This window comes from Rhea pennata, chromosome 1 (genome assembly GCF_028389875.1).
Source record: "Rhea pennata isolate bPtePen1 chromosome 1, bPtePen1.pri, whole genome shotgun sequence".
Classification (NCBI taxonomy): domain Eukaryota; kingdom Metazoa; phylum Chordata; class Aves; order Rheiformes; family Rheidae; genus Rhea; species Rhea pennata.
The window spans coordinates 145,259,890-145,283,921 of NC_084663.1; the positions used below are offsets into that span (position 1 = coordinate 145,259,890).

A 24,032-nucleotide genomic window follows, 5' to 3' on the forward strand; every position below is an offset into this window, starting at 1 on the left:
AAGCACAAGGATTTCACTGTAAGCAAGTAGAAGAATGTACCTAGAAAAAGTCCTTCATTGGTGTAGGCAGCTAAGATTATGGGATATGGCTTGCCTTTTCCTAGTGCTTTCTGGAAAATCAGAAAGTGCAGCCAACAGGACAAGTTCAATATGTTATGGAGAGCCTTCACAGGTTGCAGTGAGTGCCTTGTTCTACAGTTTAGAAAGGAACACCAACCCTTTAGATTGTGAGGCTTATAAAATCTTGTAACATTTACAGTCTTCCTTATCACAAAATCATTCCAGTGTGGCAACCATGGCATTTCCAGGGCTGTCTGGCGCGTGGTCACTTGGAGTGTGAACTGAGCAGAGTCATCCTTCTAGATATAAGATGAAATTTGATGTAAAAAGTGGATAGGCCACTAGGTCATGAAAGAATTAAGGAAGGTGAGTTGTGATAAATTCATGGGGCAACACGAGGCTCTGAGACTCATTAGGGCTGTAAAATTGTTCAAGATAGCTATCTGCATTACTCATCAGGATGCCTCCAGTTACAGAAATATAATTTCTTATCAACTAAAGTCTTGTGTGTCACTGCTGTTACAACTGATGAACGTGCAAAGCACCAGGTGGATGATTTGGAGTTAGTTGTGCATAGGTGCTGGGAGAAGAAGAGTAGGACAGATAAGAACTGTCCAGCAATAAAAAATATTATCCTCCTTTTCCTTTAGTGTCACATTTCATCGCCTCTGTGAAGATAGTTCTGAATTCTTCCTGCTGTATTTTAATTTTTACTGACCCAATATACAGGTAAGAACAAGTGAAGGAGAAAAGGAGCATCTGAAGGGGGAAAAAAGTTATCAGAGTGCCTTACATATTTTAATTTACAGCCATACTTCTTGATTAGAAAGTTACACTAAGATTGTGTGGAGTACTTCAGTTCCACATCACTGCTAGATATGGGGACAGAATAAACCAGGTTGTAGTTTTTACACAGTAATAATTGGAATAAGGGCTGTTTTCTGGTATTTTTCCTAAAGAAACTACTGATAAGGAGTTCTCAGCATGTCAAGGGCAGAAGAACTAAGAAGACTTGGATTCTGAACTAAACAGAAAAATATTTTTATACATTCTTAATTGCCTTGAAAATGCCGTCTTTAAGCAAGAAAACACTGTTCCTCAGTTCTTAACTGAAGTGAATTCAATTGAATTGAAGTGAAGGAAATAAGAGGTTTGATTTTATTATTGTCTTGCTGGGAAAAAATGATTATTGTGCAGGGAAATAAGGTAAAAAACCCATCTTTTCTGTAACTCCAACAAGGAAAGAATCTACTTAGAAGGTACTTGATTTTGTGATTCTACCAACATACCCAAATGAGTTGAATATGCTCATACCAATGAGTCATTTGTATTTAACTTTCTTCCATTCTCTTCCCTTCCTTGGAAAGTAAAAACAAGTATGAAATTGCAAAATAGAAGTGGTCAAGAAAATGTAAGTCTTGAATATGAAATTATCTCACAATAAAGTGTTCTAAAATGCTAAAAGGTGGTTCTCACATTTCTGATGGGGCTCTGCAGTCCCACAGAAGTGTTATTTTTTTTTTTCAATTTACAAAGGAATCAAAAGGATATCTGGACACTAATGAGGATATTCCTTAATACTATAGAATGGTCTGGCACATAGATCTGTGCAGACCATTTTACCTAGTGTCTAGAATAACTGTATTTTGAATGATGCAGAGCCTGGAAGGGTTATCTTGCCCGATTGCCACACAGAACAACGCAGCAGAAAGAGTAAGCCAAAAACAGCTAAGACGAACTACAGGAACACTTTCTGGAACCTGCCAACTCAAAACCTCTCATCTTGCATACAAATCAGTTTATTGTACTTTACCCAAAGTAGAATGTATTTCAAAGTAGAATGTATCTGTTGCCAGCGTAAGAGAGGAAACCAGAATATACTGCACATTCCGTTTTGGTCAAGAGCATCAAGAGTGGAGTATTATGCTTCCAACATGTGTTTATGAAAGCACTGAAAAAACAGAGGCAATATAAACAGACTTAGCAGAATCAGTCTTCCAAGGATGGATCTGACAGTATTGCGTGTTTTAAACTGAAGTGGGTAGCTGTGAGCAGAAGTGTAAGAACAGCAAGTGCGCATCATCTAAAAAATCGAATGCTCCCCTTCCACTCTTACTCCCAGTATGTTCACTGAAGTATGTCATTCCTAAATAAATCTAACTTTACTTATCCAAGATCTAATGGTGGAAGCCACCTTCTTGTGGCTCGTCACCCCAGAAAAACTAATTGTGCAGAGGGTTTGCAGGATCAGTCCCCTCACTGATCAACTCCTTTATTTAGGCTTCAAACATTACTAGTATTCTTGCAAAATATGGCTGAAAGTGGCCATTAGAACTAATTCATAATTTTGGCCCAGGAGGGTAATAGGTTTACAGAGTAATTTGCTACTAAGAGTTAGCAAAAGCTTCAACGTGTGTTTTGAATTCAGAGGGTCATTACTGGTTTAGAAATCAGATTGGGAAGCTTTTGCTAAAGATAAGGTTTTGCTCCTACCCCCAAATACCTGATATTTTCTCTGTGCTCCTATTTTGAATTTTGTCAGTCCTTGGAGAAGTGCTTCCCCTCCCCCATTTAAACCCAGCTTTCTTTCTCTGGTACTTGAGACAATTGAAAAATGGAAGAAAATATTTCGAAAAAATACATTTAACTTTTCTGTTAGCAAATTTTTTTTTCAATTAAAAACACTCTGGAAGCACAGATAAACAACAGTGACAGACAGTGAAGTTTCAAAGAACATGACTACATTACTGTTTCTTTAAAATCACCATTGCCTTAGTCTTTGCATGTTTGCAGGATTTTCTTTCTGAGGATAAAAATACTTGCTCCTCAATCATATCTACTATTCTTTTTTTTCAAACACTGTGTGGAAGAGACACACATTTTCATTTAGATTAAAAAAAATGATCAGGTCTTCCAGACAAAAAATCGCCCCAGAATTTAGCTTTTAAGTGTGCTTTACTTTTTGTCATTTGTAACTATTAGTCATCCAAAAAATATTTAAAAAATTGCTCCTTAGTATTGAGTCTGATTTGTTTACTTAGTAACAATTATTGAGGGAGCCTCTAAAAAATGTAATCTAGTTTAACACTGTAAAACTAAGTTTTGCAAAATGAGTAGCTTAATAATTTAATGGCAAAGCTTTTGAAAAAGATAAAATGGCTTTCTAGATTAAAATGTAGTTACTAATTTAAGAAAAAAATCAAAGGAAAGGAATCTTTTTTGATATAGGGGAATTATTCCATGTTTAATCCAAGGCAGATAATTGAGTTCCCATAATTCATCGTTTAAGTCAAAAGTGTCCAGTCTTCAACTCAGACCCATGGACCATCTGCCATGAATAGGGACTACAATATTTAACTTTATGGAAGGAATAAAAATGTACTTTGGCACACGCTTTTTTCAATTTTGAAAAATAACTTAGAGAGAAAAAAGTAAGAACGCATGAGTGCGCTTTTCAGTAAACTGAAATCTGAAGAAACTCACAATTCCTAGTACTATTGTACAGTAAATCTTACTCCTGGTCTATCAGCTATGGTCTGCTACAATGACACAAACAAGCAGGAATCGTGTCCTGCTTCAAGTAGAGTACTTTAGAAATCAATGACAATCCTCTGTTTAACCAGTCATAAAAAAAGACAGCTAAAGGCTTGAAAAGCTGTAGAAGTTATGCCCACAGCTACCTCAGAGATAGGCAAATCTTGTACTTCATACGAAAAATTAGTGTTCTAACTCAGTCTTTTCACCTCAAATTAAAACCAGCATGTATAGGTAAGTTGGTAATTCCACAAATCTCAGACCTCTACAGGAAGTAATTCATGCCTCAGTCCCACTGGAGACTTTTTTTTCTGTCTTTTGGTGCTTTCTCCATTGCAAGGAGATCACCGATAAAAGAATTCTCAGAACTTATAAGTCATAGCTCTAGCAAGTTTAAATACAAATGGGTGGCTTGGTGAGCTTTGGTCAACTTGGCAATGCCTGTGTACGTTGTTCGGAGCCTCAGGAATACATCAGTATTTTGAAGAAAGTATGGGAATGAAGAACAAAAATTACATTTTTAACCTTTGCCTGAATTTTGGATAGCTTCTACGCCAAGGGAGAGTAGTAAAGATTCTAATATACAAGAACTATTCATAAACATTGCTTATACTACAAATTCAGCTGAATTTAGTAAGAATCTTTTCATTAAAATGAATAGCAATAAGGAGAGAATTCTTCCATGTTTTTTCTTTTTTCAGGCAATTACATATTAAAATTCTTCATCAGTTCTCTGATGATGAAGGTTAACGTGGCCTCTATAATTTGAGATGAAACTGACCATGTTCTTCACTCTTTCTGCACTTTCACCATCCCTAAGCAGTGTGAAAACACAGTAGTCTTCACTACTACAGGTAAAATTTAAAGATAGAGGTATCCAACCCAGTAGACCAGGTTAAACAGCAGGAAGGATGTAGGAAAAAAGACCCTAGAGTAAGAGTCCAGTTCTAAGATGTCTATGTGAATCCGTCCTCTCCTCCATGAGCCTGATTTACATTCTTCATAGCAACAGAAAAAGCTCTGGCAGTCTTTCCCATCCAGGCATTCATAGACACATGCTTCTTCAAATTCTTGCCAATACATGGCATTGTTCAATGTGATGACTGTAGTTGGTGGTCTCATATCAAGTACAGAATAATTCTGGGGAGAGAAAAAGAAACCAACAAATTGATAAACTTTCATGGATTGTGCAGGTCACATTTAGTAATCGTGAGAAAAATAATGGGAGATGTGAAAGACGAGCTGGGAATAAGCAAAATTAAGATTTCCAGATTTTGAGACCATATTTCTTTCTCACAAAGGACACTTCTTTTCAGGTGAATTTCCATAGAGAGCCTGAGGAGTGGCAAGTTAAATTAATTCTAGATGCATTTTCTACTTGGGTAACTGAAGGCATATATTTGCTAGAGATCATTTTTCATACTTAAGGGTTCACTTAACCATCAGAATATTATTTGCAAGTTGCTTTAAACACTTGAAGCTACTACATTTAAGAATGGTGTCAGAATAATAATGAAGATATGTCCCCCCCAGTGCACCTATACACATCATTTAATTTAGAGATAGATCTCCACTTAGTACAGTTGCATTCATTACCTCTTCATACTACCATGATTTACAAAACCAGATATTGTCAGGTACAGATGACAGGGATTTCAGTAGAGAATTTCAAAATAGCATCCCTAGGCATGGTCCATTAATACTTATTGCACTAATCATGCTAAAAATATGGCACTTCAGTATCAAGTCTCTTCACAGCTCCACTCATGCTTATAGACCTCACCTTCTTCAATAAACTCCCTATTTACACTTTGTCAGCTCTTCTCTCACACCGTTCTCTCTTCTTGAAAGATGCTTTCCCACAGCAGTTTCTCATCATAACAGCTACTTCATTCCCACAAATATCACTTCTTCCACTGGAGTCACTGGCACATCTCTCATCAGCTTCGTCGCCTGTCTGCATGACACTGACAAAGCAGACTCCAGCTTTGTCTGTGATTTACTCCCCCTTATGGGCTCTTCCTCAACTTGTGATTGCTCTGAACGTTGGCAACTGTGTGCATGAGCACACCTGGTCACATACTGAAAAGCAAGTCATGCATGGGGACATGTGAGCATCTGCATCATGTCCCCATGTGTTCTGGAGAGTGCTCTCTAGAAAGGTCTGGGACCCTGCTTTCACGCTTACTATACAGAATAAGCCACGTTTTCTGTTGAAGGTGTGTGTGGGGGGCACGTATGAAAACTTTTACTCTATATGTGAAAGAAATGAGTGATATGGTTAATGTGCCTTATAGGAAACTTTCTTCTGCTGACCTTTTTTCTTTCTACAAGTAGTTGTCTGAAAGTTTGGGGAATAGAATTTATTACATTCATGAATACAGCAATACTAACTTCATTGAACGTGGGTGCCTAAATTGTTTGAAAATCCACCTGAAAGTTTTCTAAAGCTTTTACAAATACACTTAAATTAATTATTTTCTATAAAATTCGATTAAAACTCAGTATATGACATAACTTGTGTTTGTTATGTTCTTTTAATATGTAATGAAAAATTGCGGTATTACATAAATCAGACATACAAAATTTCTGAGCTAAAAATAATACATAATATTCTATACTTGACCCTTATCCCTCCCAAATCATTTGATAAGTCCTTGTAGAAAGAAGCAGCTATGTTCCTCTACCGCAGCCAAAAAAACCTGACCTTTTAACAAAAAAAGAAAAACAATATTTATAGTGAAGTCAGGATAAAGCATAACATGGCATTTCAAGTTTGTCAGAAATTATTGCAACTAAATGTCAACCATACATTCACGCCACCATTGCTATCACTAAATAAAATAGTTTACTTACCATCACATGACCAAAACTGACATCAGGTAGCTTAAATGAAGATAACAAAAGAATTACTCAGAAGAAAACATACTCATTACTTTATAAGTACCCAATGTTCAATAGCATTTCTTAAAATAAACTTTTAATAGTGCTTGTTTATAAGACACTTTCATATTCAGTGTTCTATATATTTAGCATAATGTTCTGTACAGTTTAAAACTACATGAAACCCCAGCAGAATATTCACCTATTTTCTATTCACTCTAAATCTTTATTCACCCTATTAACTCTATTTAATCTATTATTAGCTAAATCAGAAGTTATTCTTGTGTTAACTTAAATCTCATCAGTGTTGCATGCTTTCTCTCATCTTCATTCACACATCTGGAAATACATCCTACTCACAAATATACTCATGACTTTTTCATTCAGTCTTTCTATAGGATGGCAATCTTAGTTTGATCATTAGCTAGTTCATTTTGATTGTCTCAAAATTTGTTTGGGTATCACTATTATCCTTTGCCTTTTCTGTGCAATGCACTTTTGCAAATAGCTGTTAGAGGTTTAATGGTGTTTTCATTGATTAAGCTTACGGGTTTTGGGGGGCCTTCTCTAATTCCGTATTCTTTTAATCTTTTCCTCCATTAGTTCTTCATTCAATCTCTTTCTACCTCATGACCTATTATTCCCTGAGTTTAGTCTTTTCTCTAACTCTCTTCTTGCCATTTCTTCTATTTAGCTTTGTATTTCTGATTTCAAATGTCCGTGTTTCCACCATTGTGCAATCTCCAGCTACTGATCTCAAACACACAACATTTCCCTCTGATCTTGAATGGACAACTCACTTTCTGACTCTTCTATTGCCCAATTCTTTTTTTCAGATTTTTCTCTTTCTACAGTCACCTCTCATGCTAACATCCACATTATTTTCCTAGTCAGTTATGAAGGATGCCAGGTAATTGCTTGTACATGAATAATTTAATTGTTTTATTTAAACTGCTTCTGTGTGTATGTGCTTGCTTCTGTTACTCTTGGAAGTATCTTTGTGCTCAGAAGCTCAGCTATGTATAAAATCTTTGTAAGTAACCTTGACTGCTTTTGTACTTGGGAACATTTGTGTGTAGGACTAAAAACAACTGGTGGTTCCCAGTGGAGAGATGGAAATCCGATTTGCAAGGTTCATAAGTATTTCTATACCTGTTAAGCCACAAGACAGCAGATGCCTTTGAATACACATTGATATGCGTGTGTGTGTGTGTGTGTATTTTTATAATAAGCTATAAAATCTGTTTCAGTGGGAGTCTCCTTCCAGCATAATCACCAGCATAAAGAAGCATAAGCAGGATTGCTGCTTCATGGTGAGCAGTCTGTTTCTTTCAGCAACAGACCTCATCCCACAGGTAAATATCTGCTTCTACTGTTACTACAGATAGTTCCCATCAGCTTTCAGGGGCAGAGTGCACGACAGACTGCAAAGAGTTAGGTGAAGCCAAGTGTCATGGGGTTACAGGCTTTATAAAAGCATTCTCTGCTGTGTGCCACACACACAACAGAAAGTAAAAGATAATCCCATCTTACCGACTTTTTCTTCTTAGTACAGTTTGGTTTCCTGCAACTTGAGTAGTAGTTGAGGGTTGCATACTCCATCAGAGCAGCAAAGACAAATAGAAAGCACACAGTCACAAACAGATCCATAGCGGTGACATAGGAGACACGAGGTAATGACTTTCTTGCAATGGTACTCAAAGTTGTCATAGTCAATACTGTGGTAATACCTGCAGAGAGAAACAGGATTTAACTGTATACAATACCATTGCTCCATATTTGGAAACAAATGCACACAAAACAGAAGGCCAAAGTCTACCCAGAGAACCACAGGAAACTCGTTATTTTCATCTGATAGCATAAAAAGTAATGAAAAATGTCATCAATAGTGCCAGTACTATTTTGTAAACAAAAAATTGCTCAACAATTTCCATTTGCCTCTGCAAAACTGAAATTCCCATGGTTCTCAATATTCTTCCTTTTCCAGTTCCAGTTAGGTTGTATATAGGTGTGAGGGAGAAGGAGTAAATAAAGAAATTTTTAAATAAAAAGTTAAAGCAGAAAAGATACTAAACCTGGAAAATAAAATCAAAAATTAGAAAATATAGAAGGAATATAGTGGTCTTTTTCACAATGATACTACTCTCATGAAAAATCCTGTGCTCAAAAAAAGGAAAAAAAAAAAAAATTTTTGCTACAAAGTTTCTAAGCCTGGATTTTGATAATACATTTGCATACTGCTGCATCTTTGGGAAGGCTATATTACTATTTTCATTCCAAATGAGGGAAAATGGACTCTTATACATACTTCAGGCATTCCTTAATGGAAATATTGTTTTTTAATTCATAAAAAGCATCACATCCTAGATTGATTTAGTAATAATGAATCTACTTGTAGATAAATAGTAGATTTATCTTCTCTATTAGTATATTTATCTACAAGTAGATTTAATTAGTGATAATGAGTCTACTAATAATGAATTACTTGGTGTGAAATATTCTGAAACAATATAACCAATACTAGAATGAAGTCTATGGAGCATCTGTTATTTGGCTGCAAGGGTAGTATGTGTCATTTGTATTCGTTCCTGAGGAACAGAAGTCTTTTCTTTCCCACTTTTGGACTGATGTTTTTAACCATTCTTTGTGAACTGTTAGCCTTTTGGTAGGAAAAAAAATCCCTCTTCAATAGCTTGGACAGAAAAATAAAACTCAGTCAAGTCTCAGGAGATAATTTGCTCTGAAAACAACCTACTTATAATTTTTCTTCTTATAGTTAAATTGATATTTTGCTATGGTACTCAGTGTTCGAAATGGCATGGGATGACTGAAATTATGCCTTATAATAAAATTGCTTCTCAAAAACAGCACTCTGGAGAGATACTTTTGACTATTCTTCTTTATGGAAGAATGCCCACCTTTGATCTGTAACATTTGATAGGAACTACATTGATTCACAAGAATAAATCTCACTGTTCAATTCTCACAAAGTCCCTGGAAGAGCCAGTAAGCAGAATATTGCCTAGGTCTAGACCCTCTTTTACAATAAATGAAAAATAATTGTATTCCTCAACTACCCAAATGACTCTCCAGAAAAGAAAATAATAAAAAAAAAAAATGCTGCCAAAGAAAACATATCCTAATAATCAAAAGACTAAAGCAATGCCAGTAAGAAGTAGGAAACGTGGAGAATCAACGCTCTTGACCTCAGCATTAGGGCTCCCTTACACTGGAACACAGTTGTAGCTCATGTAACCTTTAAGCTAGGTAGTTTATCTAACTATACAAGTGCAACACATAGATGTTAGTACAAAACAGCTGCCCTGATATTACCCAATGTCCTGTTATGTTTTGTAGCCTACCCTGAGGTTTTGTGGCTTTAGCTTTCTATCCTGCAAATGCGAGTCTGCATATGAACTACACTTATATTTTTGAAATGTAGCATGGACATGCTTTTAGACTTTGTATATATCTTGAACATCTAAAAGCTACTGAGGAAATATTTTTATTTTTAATATTTTTATTACAATTGCGCCACATCCCAGTATAGGCAGAGGTGGCTGCTGTAACTTCCAGTAACTTCTCCAGGCTCCTAAGCAACAGCTAACTGATACTTTGAAAAACATCCAGAGACAAATACTTCCCTGTTCATCACAGTAGGGCACTGCATGGATTTCCAGCTGCACCACAAGGTATTGGCTCACTCATCTTGATTTGCCCCTTACTACGTATGAGTTAATTCATCTTTTTGTATGGCCTTTTCTATAGGCCTTCAATGCCTAACTATTTCTCAGTGAAACTACAGACAAAACAAGAAACTCAGGCCTCAAGACGGAGTAACTTTAGAAGAACAGCATCTGGAGAGATGGAAACAAGAGAGACATGGAGCTACTGGAGAGAGTCCAGCGTAGGGTTGTGAAGATGATCAGAGGGCTGGAGCACCTGCCCTATGAGGAACGGCTGCGAGAGCTGGGCCTCTTCAGCCTGGGGAAGAGAAGACTGAGGGGGGATCTGATCAATGTGTACAAGTACCTGAAGGGAGGGTGTCAAGGGGATGGGGACAAACTCTTTTCAGTTGTCCCATGTGACAGGACAAGAGGCAATGGGCAGAAATTGAAGCACAGGAAGTTCTGCCTGGACATGAGGGGGAATTTCTTCCCTGTGAGAGTGACGGAGCACTGGAGCAGGTTGCCCAGAGAGGTTGTGGAGTCTCCTTCTCTGGAGATCTTCAAGGCCCGCCTGTATGCAGCCCTGTCTAACATGCTCTAGGCGACCCTGCTGAGCAGGGAGGTTGGACTAGATGATCTCCAGAGGTCCCTTCCAACCTTACTGATTCTATGAAACACATAGATCTAAACGTAAAACAAAACAAATTTTTACTTCTATTATTTATGCAGAATCTTTCGATGATATGAAATCCAGTACAAAAACATCTTCATTTAAATTGAGGCTTGGGTTTGAGTTTTAGTTCAGACAGTAAAAAACAAATGAGTGTTTGTAATAAAAATTCTGTCCTATGTATCAGTCTTATATGTGATACATTCATGCAAGTTTTGAAATATTAAAATGAGTGTTACTATGAAATACACAGCAAACAAAGAGAAAGAAGGATGTACCAGAAGATACAGTCCTGCATTTCTATACATTTATTAGTCAGAATATTCAGGAATGCATGTATGAAGAAAAGGTAACACCTACTATTTCCAGACAGAATATCCAGGTTCCTTGCGATTAGCTCATTTTTTATGCCATTTCAAGAAAACACAGTTTGTTAACTGATTTAAAATGCAATAAACCTTACCAGATGAAATTCTAAGTCTTTCATTTTGAGGAGACCAGTACTTTGAAGAGAACTTTGCACCTGTTTTTGAAATTTCCAGTGCTTTGGAACTGTCTATTTCAACAGAATTTTAACATCAGCCAAAGACAGTTTTGAAGTAATCTGTCTTCAAAAATTTCAGCTGCATGGGTGCAAGTGGGAGTGCATGTTTGTGTATAAATACCAGTTTGTGACATTTATTTTCTCTGAGCAAGTTCCAAACTAAAAATGTTATTTCATAAATCAAAAAGGACTGTCTGATAGATCAAATGATCCAGGGATTCATAATGCATGAACATATTTTAATCTTTAGATCATTGGTTTAAACACTTATTTAAAATTATTACTGTCTGAAAGCTACTTAGTGGACAATTGTATTCAAAGTGAAATAACAGGAACTTCAGTGTTAGAAATTCTTTCAGCAGGCTTAATTTTTAGTGTATTTCTAAGAATATTATCTCCAGATAAGCGTGTTAACGTGCTGATGGGATACTGTGGGAAAAAGTGTACTGCTTTTGCCTATGCTGTCACCTGTTAATGAATAAGCATTTCATTTCTCTACTTTTCTGGTCTAGTACCTTTTTTAAGCACTTTTTTTTTTCCTCTAATGAATGAACTTAAGATGGAATGACAAGAAAAACAAAGTTCATTTTCTGTTAACTATCATCTATATCTTCTTTTACATGAGCACATTGCTGGGCTTGATACCAACTGTATATACCAACTGCACTTTGAATTTGTTATATACTAACTGTCCAGACACATAAAATCTTAAATCTATTAAAAAAAATAGAGTGAAGTGGGTGAAAACTTTGGTTTAACTTACTTCCCTTCATCTTCAAGGAAAACACCCTATTATTTTCCAAATCATAACATTTCTTCAGACACTTACCTCATTGTCAAGCTGCTCCTGACTATGAGCATTGGAAGATGATCGTTTTTATTAGAGGCAAGTAGAAACAGCAGAGAGAATGTATTTTTCTGTCTGAATGGAGGGCACTATAATCTGGGATGGCAAAACACTGTTCTCATCCAACACTCTTGAATTCTATTTCCAGTTTCCCACCTGCTCTTCAGGTGGCTCAGAGTGAGTCACGTTATCACTCGGGGCCTCAGCCTCTCAAACAGTGTGTAAAAAGGGGATTATGATGCCAACATTTTAAAGAGCACTTTGATGGTTCTAGACAGTGCTGCTGAAAGGACGAGTATGGTTCTATCTTTCCCCTCACAGCTAAAATACCCCGATCGCATTTAGTTTTTCCAGCACAGAAATAGCTTATTACTTAGAGTTCTTCGGTAAAAAACTATCCTTTATATAACCCTGAGTAGTTGCCAATAGCTTACGAAATTACTCATTAATTTCAGAGAGTGAAATGTTTCCCTGATGCTATTCTTTTACGTTAATGCAATTATGCTAGGGGCGGGTTTGGTGCACAGAGTCTACAATTCATTTCAACTAATTAGCAGAACAATTTCAGTGGTTTGCCTTTGGCTCTACCACTCACAAGTTTGCCATGTGCCACTATCCAAATGTGGGTGGGGGTGGGGGTGTTCACACAGATTTGCTGATTGTTTCGTACAAGCAGACCTGCAGTAAATTCAAAACATTTGCTAACTACTGCCCAAGGGTCAACAGGCCATTGCCAATTTGGGAGCAACAGGGGTCTGATTGTGCACAGAAAAAAGTGACCCACATGACCCACATATATATATATATTATTTTCCAGTCATTTGACTTTACTCATAAGAATTTATATTTTTATCCAGTAATTTAATTCTTTACTAGATTTTTAGGAGTTAGTCACTACAGCCATTGAAGCTTCTTGCAATAGCTCACTTTTGTGTTCGCACTTCAAACTCATCACCTCAATATATAAGTACCTTGTTTCTCCTAAGTTTCAGCTGGCATTGCTGTGACCAGCACTCTAACCTACTTCTGTGCCTAATTAATCAGGAAACTGAGATGTGTGGTGTGGGGAATTCCCCTGAGGGACAACGTATCAGCACTGCTTCTGGAAAATTAGTAATGCAGACCTTCTGATGCTTTTTCTCCCTGTTCACTTTTCTGATGAAAAACCAAGCATTATGAAAGATAATCCAGATGGATGCTGTGTTACTTTCAGCACACACATGGGGTTTCACACTCCTGGTTAAAAAAAGCTCTTAGCAGAGCATGGCCAATCTTTCCTTATCTCCACTGAGCCACACAACTTAGAAAGAAAGGAGTTAAGTAGAAAAGCATGTTAAAGGCCTATTGTTCAATTTTACAGCCACCATTGGTAAGTTTACACAGCCAGGAACAGGCAGCTGTAGAGCTGTTCTGTTGTGCCTTCCTTGCACTGTCCTGGAGGTGCAGGGAGTACAAGTCCCAGGGTCTGTTGCCAGACCAATAGTAATACAAATGCACTTTGGCACTCACAAGCTGGGAATAAGCACTGAAAATTCCTTTCTCAGGACAGAATCGCAGAAACCTGGGCCCATGTGATGCCTTGATGCTTAATGGTCTGACCTGGAAGGGTGTTTTGAAAGTCAGATCTAGTATACAAATGTTCAGTTCAAAGTTTGTAAAAGCAAATGAGCAGAATTAAGATTCTGTTACACGTCAAGAGAAATTCAGGCCCCAGAAGTAGTTCTGTATTTGTTAATCTTGACAAACTCTGGGAGAAAATCCAACAGTTTATGGTCCTGTGCTGAATAGGATGCAAAATGCATCCTAGATGCAAAATAGGAAGATGCCTTGGTAGTGGTAGCATGAACGGCTGACATTCAGCACCATTGCTTAAACAAAGCTGTGCCTAGTGAGGGAGCTGCAAGCACAGGATATTTTTGGTAACATATTTCTGCTGTCATTTAGCTGAAAGTTACTCAACTAATACTTTTCATTAGCAGTTTTGCAAGGAAAAATGTTTTTAATCTAGGCTGTAATGCACCCTGAATAGATGGTCATACAATTGGACAATGTGTGAGCAGGGAACTTAGAAAGTGAGATCAAACTTTTAGAAGTCCAAGAAGAGTCCAAGGGACTTGCCAGCCTAAATCTCATTGAAAGTGAATGGACTTCTAAGCGTCTTCAGCACTTCATTTTTTCCTTTACCTTCAGTGCCATCAGAGGGCTTATGCTAAAAATCACAGTATCCTCAGAACTGGTGCGGGCTCTGATTTATTAGTGCAGGAGAAGAACAGACAGAAAAAGGACATATCATTTTGAACAACTGAATAAAGGCTGCATTGTTGAATAAGGTGTCTTCCTCCTCAGATTAAGTGCAGCACTTTGACGTAGTGTTTGAAAGAAAGCTCGTAGAAATTGATTCACAAAAGAAATAACAATAGTTTCTGGTAAACACATTGTAGTTAATTGGATGGAAATGGGATGAGAACGGTGAGCCTTGAGCAACTATTTAGGGAAGTGGGAGACAGAAAAGGTTTATGTAAATGGCCTCTCTTATTTTTGTGGTTGGATGAAGGCCTGTTGGCACACAGCAGGACCCAAGTACTGTGCCAGCTGCAGACTGCGTTCACACATCCTCTGAGAAGGCTACAGCCTGTTCTTAGTCTTCGTCCTTCAGACCTGGCATCTCAGATGCTCTTATGAATGCTCTCTATCTAATTTAAGTTCAGAAAAGTCAGGAAGGTCAATTTAATCTTTATTAGTTTGGTGTTATGAGTGATGAGATTTAGCGGATCCAGCTAGTTAGCTGAAGATGATGGCAAAGTTTAGTGGGAGGGAGCAATGAATAGCTGGGAATGGTAACCTCCACACTTGACAGCAGGCATGTTAACTCTGAGTCAGCCTCCCCTTCTTCCTTAGGTGGTAAGTTTCTGAACTGGTTCATACGTGCAACTCTGGCAACCACAGTCTAGACTAAAATGTGGTTTTCCCTTCAGTTCTGATGTGTACCTATAATAATGCATACCTGTTATGTTGCCCTTGATGCTAGGAAAACCTGCAGGTTTTCCTACAGACATCAGAATAAATGGTCAAAATTGTTGATTGTATCAAAGTTCAATGCCAAAATCCACACTCTGGTTCTGAACATAAATGAGCTGCTAAAAAACTCTATCACCATAAATCTCTACAATGTGTAAAGAAAACGGGTGATTATTTATACACCTAGTGTGGAGATTAAGTGCAGAAACTTAAAGCACTTTGAAAGACTTAATGTTATATACGCCACTTTTCTGTATACATAGCCCATAACACAGGAGAGAGTTTTAGAAGGGAAGGAAGGCAGCAGCGCAATGCATTTACTCTTCAAAAATGTCATTAAAATATTATAGTCAGAACGAGGAGAGGCCCATTAATTCTAGAATATTATGCAAAATAGGTGGCAGTGCTATTCCAAAGGGTCATGGTATTTCACTTTTAATTGCCCTGTTAAAGAAAGAAAACCAAAGTCTTCTGTGATAAGTAGATTTGGGCCTGAAAGATGTGGTTGCAATAATTCAAAGTATACATCTAGTGGCCTTTCTGAAAGGAAGCTGACATTTTCAAATGGTAGCATAGGGACTACACAAAGAGAGCAGCGAAGGAATTATAAAAAACTTACCTAATGCTGTTCTTGCTGGTGTGGCATCTTTTTTAATCCAAAAGGATACCCAGGAAAGAACAACTGTTAATATACAGGGAATGTAGGTTTGGATAGTGAAGTATCCCATTCTTCTACTTAAATCAAAGTATATAGTCATGACAACATAATCACCTGCAGTAAAGCAAAGAAAATAAAAATTGATACAGTGGCAAGATATAGACAGTTATTCACTGAACTGCTAATTTTTAAGCCTCGCTAACACATTGTGTAAGAAATATTAGTATTTTGAGAGCATCTGTGCAGTAGTGCTCACATAAAATAGAATTTAAATAAACATTCTCATGGAATTCCTTTAATTTTAGATCTCTGCAGAAGTGTTGACCTATTTGGACAGCAGCAGGCAGAGGCTCTCAGGAGTCATTCTTGAAACATAAATTTTTAGCTTTCCAGACCTGATATTTCTGGATGACTCCATGGCTACAAACATGAAGCTACCATCATTCATCAGATTCTGTAATCAAGCTACATTAAATCCCTTCAGCAGGCTGTGCCTTCCTTGCCCTAATTTTAAGTCTGAGTGACTTCATCTTTCTTCTTTTGAGATGTGAAGCAGGTGGTAGGGAGTCTTTATGACAGGTGAAGTTTTGGCCTGAGTACCATGACATGAGAATTCATTTACAGGCGCTATAGACTATAGACATTACAGCCTTAATATGGGAGCAAGAGGTCATGCTACATGCTTTTAAAGGTCTCGCCACTAGAAATCAAGAGTCTGTTTTTGCCAACATTCCTCCATTTCAAAGCAGTAATGGTCTAGCGTCTGTAAACCTTCAGAAGGCGAGCCTGGGAATAAAGTTATTATTCCGCTGAATACTAAAATTCATAAAATCAAGTCTCAATAAGAAGGCTGGTTGATCACACATTATATGATTCCATTCACAGTATCTCTGCAGTTCACCCTCATGACTCTGCGGGGGATAATAACCTGTCCCTCTGTCTCTCTCTCTCTCTCTATCCAGTAGAGGTGAACAACATTATCACCTCTGTCCTTACTAACAGCTTCTTCTGCTTCACAGGTCTTAACTATACTTTCCTCTCAAATAGTCATAGTGATTAATGATAATGAAATTGAGCAGAGAGCAATTTCTGTATTTAGCTTGAAGTTTGCTGCTTCCATTTCAGATGTGAAGAAGAATTTTTTTTTTTTTTTTTTTGGTCTGTCTGGCTACATTAGTTGATCTAATACATTACATAATTGCTTCTCATTACAAACATTGCTTTTCTAGAATAGCATTTTTGCACTACAGATTGTTTGCAATAGGTAGGCAAATCTGTCCTGTTACAGCAAGCTGCCAAAGACTGAAGAAATTAGGAGCACCAAGGGATTAATCCCCATAGGTATTTACATATGACTCTCTCAAATAGCAATATAACGGATTCATTAGGAGTTTTGAAAAACACAGTTAATCTTCTAATAACAGAAATCATAAGAACAAAACCATTGAATACAGTGCGTATTTTGACTATAGCTCAAGCTTTCATAGAAAAAGAAATTAATTCAGTAAAAATAACTTGGCCTCTGAAGGCCACTATGAAATGAATGAACTAACAAACTATGAAGTCGAAAACAAAAATCTGAGCGTGGTATTTGGGAAGAGAAACTTAGAACAATAAGTAAAAAGCAAAACTTTCCATGTGTAAATATAACACTCAGATAGATAGAAAGAAGTGGATATGTCTGTGGGCATCATGCTTCTGTTAGATGAACACATAGATATTCATGAGTATTGTGTCAGTGAAGAGCATGTGTCCAGAGAAATTGGATAGTGGTTCCAAAAGCACTGTGCATTTGGCATAATGGGATAGAGCTTTAATGAAAGAGCTCACTGCCACTGAAAGAGTGAAGAATTGCTATATGCACTGTCACTATGGACTGAGCCTTGTTGGGCGCTCATAGCACATTATTTTCATGCCACCAATCCCCAGCATTTTTCTTTATGCAGGGAATAGGATCAGTGAACTGATGTGGGTTAATAAACATTAGTTCTTCTGGTTTATTTTTAAACTACATCAGTTCCCTAATCTGGTTCACTGCATGACTGAGGAAAGACTTGTACCACCACAACTAAGGTGATTGTGCAGAAACAGGAATAAGGAGCCAGAGGCCATGTAAAGCAGTGCTTCTACTGATGGGAGAGAACCCAACAACATTGGAAAACAATCAGGACAGTGTTGCAAAGGTTGTCTGTCAAGACGGAAGAATGAGCAAAAAAGGAAGTCAGAGATTCTACAGGAAATGGTGATCTTTTTCCCTTACTCAGTCATTGTACATGTACCTTTATAAACTGTAAACTGTACATCTATAGATAAGCTATTTGAGAATAATGGAAAGCAAAGCATGTTGCAGACTTCTCATTTTATACAGTGATACATGTTACACACAGTTTAAGTACACTCAGAAGTCACTGCTCTTCTGACTTGTGTTGCCATGAAGTCCAGCAAAACAAATGAGAATGGGGATAGATACTATCCCTGCTTGGAAGGACTTTGACTGATATAACCTGAGAGCTGGAGAAAGTTATGAAGCAATTCACCTGTTTTGCAGGCAGGAACCGAGGCAGAGATTAAATGACATGGAAAGTATCAGCACATTTATTCAGGAACTGATTTAATATTTTCCAGGGGCAGGATTAATCTCGCCAAGATTTTAGACATCTGTAAGGCAGATTCTACAAATGATCTAGTCACTGTGGCCCCCTTTTATACTTAACTTAATCAAATAATTGTAATATGTGTTTTGTCTACCCTGTTTTAAAGGTGCACTTTAAAAAGAAGTGAATGTGCCCACAAGATTTCCATTTCTCTCCAGTGATTAAGAAAAGAGTGGCTAGCTCAGATGTGGACAGTGACACTGTAGGCACAGGTTGTCCAATGAATCAGTCACACCCCTTGATCCCAGGATGAAAGCTACTCCACAAAACTGTGCTACTTCTTTGAGGGTTATTTAATCAAACCTTCTTACCTTTTAAAAAGTGTATTTGAACTATTTTCCTCCTTTTATTTCACTGTTAAAGGTAATGCTCTTGCTATCTTGGTAGACCTGTGCAACTTCTCTGCTTTCCCCTCTGTTCTGCTCCTTTTCTCTTCCTCTATTCCTTCCCCTGCTCTTAATCCTTCTTTATTACAACAGAATTTTTCATTTTCTCTTTATCCCAAATAAAAATTTGCCAAGATATCCCTTCTTTTCAGAACATCTTTCCAGTTAGATAAGTACAGGAATTGTGACTTGGCTGAATTTTACAGAGAGCTACAAATTCCTAAGTACTCAACAAAGACTCATAGAAGTCTATCAAATACTTAGAGAAGATGAAATCCTAGGAAAATGATAAGCTGCATTCATTTATTCATTTTGTCTGGAATCTAGACAAAAACTCTCACGGTTTGAAAGGGAGACCCAGTCATAGGGGCAGCAGCTGTGTATAGGGACTTATATATTGTATCCTCTGTGCTGTTTTCTAATTTAGAGGAACACACTGACAGATTACATACCAATTGAGAGAACAATTAGGTTCAATAGAACTACTGGTGCAAAGCAGAGGTAAGAAGAGAATTAGCTGGCTGTCCTATAGTATTGTAATGGTGATTAGGGAGAACATAGCTCAGAGACTGTGAATGCTGATGGCAGTGCTTAGTGGCAGAGGAAATCACCTTTGCTGAAACACAAAACTCAGACTGGAAGCATAAATGTTGGGATTGCTGTAAAAGGCAAGTGTTTTTCTGTACAACATGTACTAGCTGTATTTTTTTAACAGTTATGGTAAATTAAGATATGCAACTAAATGACACTACAGTTCTTTCATCCTCAGCCAAGCCAACCTCTGTTGAGACTCTTGGATTGTCTCTTTGCATAGAGAAGGTCAGGCATGAATGCACCATGCCTACTTCCCTTTGATGCAGAGCTCCAAACTGCATTATTATTACTATTATTAAAGTCTACATTATTCTCTACAGATCTAAAAGCACTTGCCTGCAGTCTGAAAGAGTGCATCAAGAAAAGTAGCCATAGTACATATATTTATGATTTCCTCTATACACACACACAAAAAAAAAATTGACAGGAACTTAACGTTCATGGGCAGCTAATATGCAACCATCGAATCTCTCCTCTCTTCTAAGAAGCCTGATGTACATTTCATCCTGTGTGTCCTGCAGGCATGAGAACCCAAAGGAGAGAAAGAGCTTTTATGCACTCTGCACTGTGCCTCGTTGTTCCTGCGTCAGCCTTCAGAGCTCCGCCTGCTCTTACCACGACCTAAAAGAGGAGCTAGTGCCGATCATGCAACAAAACCTCGCAGTGCAGACCAGACAGGAAAACCTTGTTTCAAACTGCAAATCATTATTAAATCAGTGCACTTGGTTTAAATATAATCTCCTGATGATTACCCCGTTGGGACCACTGGAATAACTAATATCAAAAAACTTCACTTTGAAACTCAGAGAGGAATTCTATTTTTTAAAAGCTTAAATGATTTCCCAAGAAGGCAAACAAACTTTTAACTGACCTATCAGACCAATTCACTGAAGTAATGAAAATTACCTTGAGGCAAAATAGTGCAGAAAGAGGTTTTCTAAAACAAGAGCAGAAGATGCATCTTGAGGCAGCACACGTGAAGTAATAGCAAGTGCAGCAATGCTTCCCATGGAACCAAGATGGCTATTCTCTGTAACCCATAGGACTTACATTAGTTCGACTTTCTAATTCAAAAGTAAGATGCTATTTGAAACAATAATGACTACTTTAAGGAAAAATCACTGTGGATTTTAATGAACAATGCTAAACTATAACCTATTTCTTTTGTCTATTGAAGACTAAGGACATAGCTGACTGAATTGCCAGAAGTTTGCCTGCAATGCACTAAAAACAGCTCCCGTAAAGGTGAAATGTTTGAGCAGAATTCAACTGGTTATTTTATTTTACATACATCTTTTCAAAATACAGAATAATGTACTGTAAAGCATTTCTTTAATCGAACCACATTATACTCTCTTACTATGCATTTTTTCACTCATTCCCCCATTATACTCTGAGGCTAGGAAGTACTGCAACCTCAGTTACTGTAGAAGAAAGTTAAGTGATGAATGACTTTCCAGAGACTGCAACCTGAAACTACAATCTTCTTAACAGATAGCAACCCAATTTTGCAATCTTTAGTATTTCCTTCTTTTTTCCACTTCTACTTGGAAGCCAAGACCCTATTTAATCCTGTCATTCACTCATCACTCTTCCTTTCCTCACAATCTTTTCTATGACCTTAACTCCCCAAAGTACCTTGTATTATTTCCTGAACTAGGTTTCTGTGCTTTCTTAGTAAGCTGAAAATTTCCTACCAGTTGGTCACTGCCTATCAGGTATACAGTACAGTGTCCTTGAGTCACAAGCTCCTTCATTTGTAATTCTTATCTCTGATGTTAGGACAGAACTGCAATATGGATGATTTGAAATAAGTGTCTCAAACAGGATACAACTCCAGTTGTTGATTACGAGGCTCAGACAGATGGTAAGTAAAGCCAGTGAAGAAATATCTTTTAATTTGAGTAAGCACACATAGAAGTTTTCCCAAAACATTCACCAGAGAGGTTTTCTGGAAGTGACCTGTACTATTATGGTAGTGCTTGTACCAATTAGGGATATGAAAGTTCAAGAGCTGGTTTCAGGTTCCAGATTTTGCACAATTTGGAAAGAATGCCTCAGCCCAGAATCAGGCAGAACTGGAGACTGTGGTACAAAACCTAGTCTTGTCTAATTCAGAATAGAAATTGTCTTCCAAATCAGACAGAGTAGTCATGCGAATCGGGTCTTTTATTATCCCAGGCCAATACCCTAACTACACAGAGGCATGTCTACTTGGAGTTCAGGCTATCTTCCTGTTACCACTACTCAAAAGAGAACTGACCAATCAGAATTTCTTGCTTAAAATACACTTTACCTATTACTGACATTTCAGCAGCTTGTCTCCTTACAGAGCTGGTATCCCATGCTAAAGTCACTTTCCTAGATGGTTGCTCTCTGAGTAATCCAGGTATGGAGAAGGTTTGAACTTTGGAAGACAAAATGACCAAGCAAAAGCATAGAAGAAACAGATGGATTGCCTCACAAGTGGTTATGACTCCAGAACTAGCTACTATTAGAAGAGAATGGAAAAGCATGGAAATTGACTTTATAGTTGCTTCTTGGAGAGAAATGTAGAAGTGGAGTCCTGAAAGCATCATTAAACATGTTTTTATCTTCTTCAGAATCTCTATAAACAACAAAGAAATATTGAGGGCTTATTGTGGGCTTAAATTGAATCTTCCAAACTGTGTCACTCAGCTTGCATCAAGAGTTTTCACTGTGAGGAACAATCTTTGATCCACAGCATTTTAAGATCAAACCAAAAAAACAAAAAAACAAAAAGTCCAAGGTTATGCTGTCATGTAAGGACTTGTCTTATATTTCCCCATGCTGCTCTGGCCTTTCAGATGTCTTCTTGTGACTGACACATATGCTTGGGCAGGAGGTATGTGCACTATTAGAGTAATAACATGCCCACATTACATACAAAATTTCTGGGTGATCTGTATGTTTAAACATACAAGAAATGTAGACGGTCTTCAGACAGATATTTATTATATGCATTTCCACAGCAGCTATGGGACTCCTAGTCACAGATCAGGACATTATACAAACATTGTACAAACATAGAACAAAATGGCAGTCTGTTCTCCAAAGATCTCAGATTGCGAATTTATAATTGTCTTGGGCTTTCATAGCATGTACGTTTACGTGCACATGTATGAGAAAGTACAATGTGGCGCTAAGCTGGCTTTCAATGCTTGTAACCGAAATGAGGACTTTTTCCAGAGATGCATGCACACCATGAGTGCCAATTCATTGCTTAGGTTTTCTGATATCATAAAGAAATGACTATTATTAATAGACAGAAGAAAAACAAGCCTATGGCCAACAGCATTGCTTGCTTTTGCTTGTAAATATCATGTCCAGTTATATATGTACACACATATCCATAAGTATGAATAATAAAAATCAAACAATGATAGATTATTCTGAAGAGTGAAAAACAAAGGCTGACTGAATTCAATAGCTTTTTTAAAAGTCATTTAATACCAAGACTTGGCTCTAATTTGTAATTAGAACAGGAAGATATTCTTTTTTTTTTTTTTTTTTTTTTTTCTTGTGTGATATCAAGAGCAAGTATAATATCAAGGAACACATTTTTACTTGAAGCTATCCCCTTTTTTTTTTTTAGTGTCAGCATCAAAAAATTTGCATTTAGTGCTATTTGTTCTTCCTTAGGCAGTGAAGTTTCATTTTCTTTTATACAAGTAACATTTTCAGAAGATTTTTTTAAAATGTCAGTTTTATTGAATAAAATATTGCTTGTTTTTAAAAGTTAATGGCTATGTTTCCAGTACAAATAATTATTTCATCCTCTGATTTTTAAATCTGGAATTTCCAAGAATTTGTTCCTATTGATACATTTTTTAGAATTGTTGACTTATATAGTCTGTGTGCTGAAATCTTTCATGAAGAACTAAAATAAAAAAAATAAAAGGCATCTTTCTCAAAATTTAAATTAATTGTGTCCCACAGTCCTTTGAAACCTACCAGTCAGTATTTCTTATGCCTTAACCAATTCATTATATCCTGTATTGACATTTCTAAAAGGAATGCGTTCTAAAAGGATGGCGTTCCACTGCAACCCTTGAAATTCTTTCAATGCTTAATTATTCTCACTGTGGAAAATAGGTGCTTTTTTCTTAGTCTATATTTGTTTAACTTCAGCTCAGACATTGAGCCTTTCCACCTCTTTGCTAGACTGAAGAACTTTCTTCTTTCAAATTTCTTTTTCTCCTGCAGGTATTTATGGACTATAATCAATAACCCCTTATCCTTCAAGGTAAACATGGTCTCTTAATACAGGGAATGTTTTCCAGTCTCTAATAGTTCTTCTGACTCTTTCACGTACTCTGCAACTTTTCAGAATACCTCCTGAAATGTAGCTATCAGAATTAGGACTTATCCTTCTATAGCTGCTGTATCAGTGTCAAATACAGATGTGATATAAATGTCCTCCTTCCAGATGATATTCCTCTGAATACATCTCCAAAACCTCTATGATGTATTTTGGTCATACTCTCACACTAGG

At 37.1% G+C, this 24,032-nt stretch overlaps 1 protein-coding gene across 1 annotated transcript in view; it reads right to left on the reverse strand.

Moving 5' to 3' along the window:
- Nucleotides 1-4,455: 4,455 nt before the first annotated feature.
- GABRG3 (gamma-aminobutyric acid type A receptor subunit gamma3) overlaps nt 4,456-24,032 on the reverse strand; it is a 321,544-nt gene continuing 301,967 nt past the window's right edge. The window contains exons 7-9 of the mRNA XM_062574967.1: nt 15,844-15,996; nt 7,975-8,207; nt 4,456-4,734 (exon numbers count right to left, since the gene is read on the reverse strand). Of these exons, the coding sequence (XP_062430951.1) occupies nt 4,456-4,734; nt 7,975-8,207; nt 15,844-15,996 (665 nt within the window). The remainder of the gene's footprint in view (nt 4,735-7,974; nt 8,208-15,843; nt 15,997-24,032) is intronic.